Below are 6,728 nucleotides of genomic sequence, written 5' to 3'. Positions count from 1 at the left end.
CTGCTATTCACTACAACAGTGTGACCTCGAGTGTGATTCTGCTTTTATACAACAGTTCCACAAACACCATTTATTATCAACAACAGGTTTATTTCTTTATTTAACCAGTTATTTTGCTCCACCGACTCATATCCTTCCCTGACTGGAGGAACTAACTAACTGTGACTGGTGGAGCTGGCGACCGACAGCTAGCAAACAACAGTTAGTGTAATTAGCAGGAGTGAAAGTAGTTTTAAATTCCTTAAGGTACTCTGTAGCCAAACGTTGAGGAGAATGGGTGGTAAGTCCTGTAAAACTTGCACAGTACATTTTTCTTTACATTTCTACTTATTCCACTTTAGAATATCAGGTCTGTTAACTTAACTTCCGGGGTCGAATCTCAAACAGCGGTAAATAGAAAGCTAGTGCGCTAGGCAGGGTGTACAAACGCTTGTTTCACACACCAGGTAGTGCCCTCGATCAGGGGTTAGAAAGGGATTTGGGATTCACCCTTGTGTTAGATGAGCTATAATCTCAGATATAGACCAACAGATGTACAGTAGTGAGGAGAACAAGCTCATCCATGCTCAAGGAATAAAGTACAGCATCAAGTATTTGGAACATCCGTACTTTACTCTACCAGCGGTGTGTAATTAGGAATATAGAAACAAAATCCATATAGTCAGGTACAAAAAAAGACTTTATTTGTGTAGCAGCTTTTTTAATTAGAAGTGTCTTGCTCTAGTTGTAGTGTATAAACACAACATAACAGCAGTAGCACAGGAAAATACCGAAAGTGCAAGAAAGGGGGAAAAGAGAAAATACAACAAACTTTAAAATGATTGATTAAGCTGCTGATGTTGGTTATCAGTTCTGTCTGAAAGTGGCGTCTTTATTCCTGAATGATCGGAGCTCAGATTAAAAAACAGCCCAACTTCCGACTGAATTCATTTAATTAAGCGTAAAAAGCTTAGGGATGGAATATAATACATTTCTTAAAAAAAAAACATTAGGTCATTGGGAAAACATAATTTCGAGCAGCACAACACAAGGTTTCAGTCTTTACTCCTGTTTCTCCTCCGTTTCATCTTTGCTCAGAGGGAAGTCCAGCGAGGTCCTGAAGCGCACCGGGACGTCAGACTCATCCGTCTCGGGTTCTTTGGCCTGAGACTCGATCTTGAGGAAGCCGTCGTCCCCTAACGTGCAGGTGAGTGTGGATGGATTGATGTGACCTGGGAGCTCTACGCTCCGGGAGAATCCTGCTGCAGCGGCGGACGAGTTTGCTTCGGTCGGCTTTGCCACCTTGATCTCCAGCTTCCTGCCGCACACTGTGACGGCGATGTCTTCTGGAGAGAAGCCGCGAGTGTCAAGGCAGAAGACGCTCGGGCCTGTGAGTTTGGCGGCGGATGTGGAAGATGATGCGGCAGATGATGTGGCAGCTGATGTGGATGATGTTGTGGAAGATGTGGTGGAAGATGATGGCAAGGAGAAGAGATCATCCAGGTTTTGAAAGAGTTCGTTTATGAGACTGTCTCCAACGTCTGCCCTGAAGCTCTCCATCATCTGCTCTCTGCGTCGCAGGAACCGCTCGGCCACGTTGCAGCGTCTCGGCCACAGCAGAGTGATGTCCTCGAAGAAAGGATCGTCTCCGAACAGGCTCTCCATGATGGACTGGGTCATCTCCCGGTTTATCTTCTCTAGATCTTAAAGGCTTCTGTGCTTTCAGCTCTTGAGGCTTCTGTGCTTTAGCCACACACAAACCCTCGCTCTGCCTTATATACTTCTCCAGCTCCAGTGTAGAACCTCCTCCTGCTTCTACTTTACACCACTGAGCTCATCGTGACATGATCGGCATGTACAAGGTCACTGATCTAAAAGAAGACGTGTTTAAAATTCGACCTGTCGTGTAGAAATTTACGTCTCGGTGGCTCGGGTTTCTTCTCGATGGCACAGAGATTGTCGGAGACCTTTAACCTCTCAGGCACGCCACATGGACTGAGCTCACATGCTAATTTTAAACACTGTGCACTAAGACGCATCTCGCTTTCCCTGTACCCTGTTGCAGACTCGCCTCAACGGGACGTGAGAACATTTCCCCAAACACGCCAAACATTTGATGAGAGATGGAGCAGGCAGCTTGAGATGGTGATGGCAGATGTCAAGCCCTGGTAATAACTTACAGTAAATACAATTTAGTGCAAAGAGCAATTTATTATTTACTTCATTTTATCAATATATGGTTAATGAAACTTTGTTTACACCAATCAGCCATGACATTATGACTATCTGCATACTGTAGTATTGAGTAGGTCCCCGTTTTGACACCCTTTATGTCATTTAGATCTACACTAGCGCTTCTATTGGATTGGACTCCATGGGCCAGCCCTCCCCTCTCCTTGTGCATCAATGAGCCTTGGCCACCCATGACTCTGTCGCACTTTTTGAACATTTCACAAGAGCTGCAGTTTTGGAGTTGTAAACCAGTCGTCTAGACCAGTGGTCTCCACCCTTTTTGACCAACCATTGCAACAAATCCTAACAAAGCATAAAAAAGTGCATATTACATACAACACACAGTTGTGTTTAAAATAATAACAGGTTCAAACAGGTGGACGAAGGCAGCAAGTGCTGTGCGTGCTGGTTATAAAACACTTAAAGAGTATTTTCCCAAGTGGAAATGCACTTGAAATGGGTGTTTCAACAAGGCAATGACCCCAAACACACCAGTAAGCGAGCAGAATCTCGGTTCCAGCCCAATCCGCCAAATCTTAACTCAATAGAAAACATGTGACGTCATGACGGCGTCTCACATGCCGTTTCTGAGGCAAAACCAGGAAATGTAGAGGAATTGTGGTCTGTTGCGCGAAACCGTCGTAACCGTCCTGGGCTAATGGACTACATGTTCACTGGCGCCAGAAGTTGGTCGACTCCATCCAACACGGATGTGAAGCAGTTCTCAGAAACAGTGGGTTATACAACTAAATATTAGGTCAGTGATTCACAACGAAGCTAAATCTGTAAGCATCTTTCAATTTATACATTAAATGTCTGAGTTTGTAAAGAAAAATGCAGACACGACTTTTCTTCTTCACTTTCTGTACTGTCATTTTTTTTTAATGCAGCTTCATGTTTGTTGTCAGCTCTCCAGAGATGCTTTTTTTTTATTATTCACGTTAAGTGAGAGTTAGCTTGTAACATCAGGGCATCAAAACCGATACATTATTAAAACACTCTGTAGACTCCCATAGTCAATAAAATGGAAATTAAATTTAAAAAAATATAATTTTTTTATTCTTTCCAAATCATCCATGGCTCGGTGATTGGGTCCCACTGCTCTAGACATCGCAATATGGACGATAGACTCTCATCACAGTAGCTACGATTACAATATCTCATAACAATGGCATCTGAAAGTGGGGGGTCGGGGGGGGGGGGATTTATTAGGTAGCAAGTCAACCTTTTCTTCTAGAAGTTGATGTGTTGGAAGGAGAAAAAAAACAAGGATTTGATTGACTTTGACAAGTTATGTGTAGATGAAACGTTTTACTTTGATGGTGTCCAAGCACTAGTGCAACACTGGGATAAGTGCATTAGTGTAGCAGGGGATTATATAGAGAAATAAAGGGAGTTTTTACTCTCAGAACTGCGTTCTGTTCCTCTGTACAGTTATCAAATGTCCCACTTTGACTTGAACGCCCCTTGTATTTATTCTTGATAAACCAGATACTTCACGCATTTACTTAAAAGTTGTTTAAAATCAGAAATTATACCGTACAGAAATTTGAACAACTCTCTCACACTCTTTATACAACTTATGACATCAACCTTATCAAAACAGTGCTATGAATACATTCGTGTGTGTGTTTGGGATCCCGGTTGAGGATATACCCAGTGAGGGAATGACGCAGGAACGCAGCTGAGCTGGAAACACACACACAGATACAGTTACAGATATTTATAACATGACACAGTTTATTACACACTTACACTAAAGAGGTGTAGGACAGGCAGGCAGGCGGGGCAGGTGGGGGTGAGGCGGGTTGGGGGTAGGGTGTCAGGGTGAGGGGGTTGGGGGGCAGATTGCAGTTGTGAGCTGTTTGTCTCTGACTTATTTTAGGAACTTGTGTAACTTCTTAGAAGCCTAAGGAGTGAATGTAAAGTTCTGACTCAACCACTGCATCATCACGTCTCTGGAATAATCCCAGGTCTCATTACAGCCTCAGAAACGCTCGGTTGAACGAAATGTTCCGTTTTCGCCGCGTACTCGACTGAAATCTGACCACGTCTTCCTGTACCGCCGGAATTGGTCCTGATGTTACCCGTTCAGCGAGTCTTCAGCGGTTTCATGCTCTGACTGCCGTGGGTTTTGGAGGCGTCTAACCATCGTGTTCTTGGGTGGCCTGGTTTCCTTTGGCCGCTGATCATTTACAGAATAATGGCTTTCTCCACTGGGTTTGATATCATGACATCACTGAAATATCTCAGCCTGAGTTTTATGATTTGGCCTTCAGTCTGGTTCTGGTACTTACCTTATCCAACACCGCACCTCCAACACCGAGCCGTTCATTTGATCCTTTACAGCTTCCTGAAGGTCTGAACTTCCAGATCCTTCATCGGTAGCTGTCTGTTAAGACAGAAATACAACAGAAATAACTTTAATGGAGGTTCCATTCATGGTGATTGAATGTAAATACAAGTGGAGAAGAATCTGACATGGCTTTCTTTAGAAAATAATTCTTTAACAACTGTAAGTGTTGGCAAGTAGTTGTAGTTGCTATAGTTACTGTATGGATCCATGTAATGACATCATTTTGACATTATGGGGCCACACATACTTAAGAAATTTCCCCACTTTGAAACGAATAAAGGTTTATCTTATCTTATCTTATCTTATCTTATCTTATCTTACACTCCCAGTCAAAAGTTTGCACACCCCTTCCAATTCCATGGTCTTTCCTGATTTTCATTTCTTTCTTCACTGTGAAACAACACTGAAGTCGTTTATCTAAAACACACAATAATCTCCTCTGAACAGTTGATATTGAGATGTATATCTGCTACTTCTGCTCTGTAAAGCTTCATAACGGCTCTAATCTGAGGTTCTGGTTGTTAATTGGTGATTTCTGAGGCTGGTGACTCTAAATAAACTTCTCCTCTGCAGCAGAGCTCAGTTTTGGTCTTCATGAGAGACAGTTTCATTGTGGAGCTTGATGAGTTTTACAAACACACTCGATAACAATACTGTTCTTGTAAGAGCTGTTCCAGATCAGCCGACCTTCATGTCTTAACATAATAACTGACTTAATTACCTAATTCCATATGTGTTGTTTTATAGTTTTGAAATCCCCATTATTGTTCTTAAATATAGAACAAACTTGTGTCCAAACGTTTGACTGGTACTGTACATCACCATGTATCATAATCAAGAATATGTAACATATATGAAGAGCTTTCTCTGATACGTGTCCATATCTAACACGTCCGTACGGGAAAGCAGAAATAAGAGGAGGTGAGGTCGCTCATGAATGAATTAAAATACACCTTATGACATCCGCTAGATTTTGGAACAGTGCTATAAATATGTTATTGTCTGTGTGTGTGTGTGTGTGTGTGTGTGTGTGTGTACGTTTGGGATTCCAGTTGAGGATATACCTGGTGAGTGAACGGTGCAGGAACGCGGCTGAGCCGTGAACACACACAGATACAGTTTCAGATATTTATAACGTGACACAGTTTATGACACACTTACGCTAACTGCTTTAATAAGGAATGAAATCACCGGATAATTATAGCTGTGTGTCGACTGAAGGCCTTAATGAGTCATTACTGTTGTGGTCTAAGCTGGGACGTGGCTCGTACCTGCAGGTGGTATGGGTGTATATACTCTACATCCGATCTATCATGTACAGATACCTACGGACCTACATCTGACCCTACATACATACATACATACATACGCCTCTATATGTGAGTATCAAACAGGTTAGAAGGGAGAAAGAAAGTATAACTAAATAAAAAAAATCTTCAGTTCTTCTGCTCACTGCCAGGGGGCGCTGTTGGATTTTGGATTTACAAAACCCCAGTCACACACAAATTGCACCAGTTTGTGTTCCTTTTTTTTTAATTTTTTTTAATGCAATGTAATGTATTTCGACTTGTGGAGGATAAAACGCGCACACACACACACACACACACACACACTATGAACATAAAATGATGAATATGATTCTGAAAACACTGAAGATACTGACTGACGTTTAAGTAACACAAGTCGAGGCTTGTCATTTACACACACACACACACACACACACACACACACACACATTTGTGTTTTCTAGCAGGGCCATGTCGAAACTTTGCTTTTAGCTTTTCCCAGTGGAGAGATAAAGAGATAGAGGGATGAACTCGACCGACACCTCTGTTAAAAAGCCTCCACTTCCTATCTGAGTTCATCCTGATAATGGACAGATAGAGACACAGTGAGAGAGAGAGAGAGAGAGAGAGAGAGAGTTGTTATTAGTTGTTGTTATTAATAGTTGTTGTTATTGCTGTTAATATTGATGTTATATATATATTTTAATTATTATTATATATATGTATATGTTATTTTATTTATTTATTATTGTTATTTTATTTTTATTATTAATATATATTTTTTTTTTTATTTATATGCGTATGTATGTATATGTGTATATGTTTATATACACACTACCGTTCAAAAGTTTTAGAACACTTGCAAATTTCTTTGT

The 6,728-nt window shown here is 41.4% G+C and overlaps 1 protein-coding gene across 1 annotated transcript; it reads right to left on the bottom strand.

The window, feature by feature from the left end:
* Positions 1 to 498: 498 nt before the first annotated feature.
* On the bottom strand, positions 499 to 1,708 carry hspb9 (heat shock protein, alpha-crystallin-related, 9). The gene has a single exon (XM_053515246.1). It carries the CDS (start codon positions 1,657 to 1,659, stop codon positions 1,042 to 1,044), a length of 618 nt encoding a protein of 205 aa, XP_053371221.1. The 5' UTR covers positions 1,660 to 1,708; the 3' UTR covers positions 499 to 1,041.
* Between the last annotated feature and the right edge of the window lie 5,020 nt (positions 1,709 to 6,728).

Source organism: Clarias gariepinus, chromosome 16, assembly GCF_024256425.1.
Source record: "Clarias gariepinus isolate MV-2021 ecotype Netherlands chromosome 16, CGAR_prim_01v2, whole genome shotgun sequence".
Classification (NCBI taxonomy): Eukaryota; Metazoa; Chordata; class Actinopteri; order Siluriformes; family Clariidae; genus Clarias; species Clarias gariepinus.
This window is presented reverse-complemented; position numbering and strand designations above follow the sequence as displayed.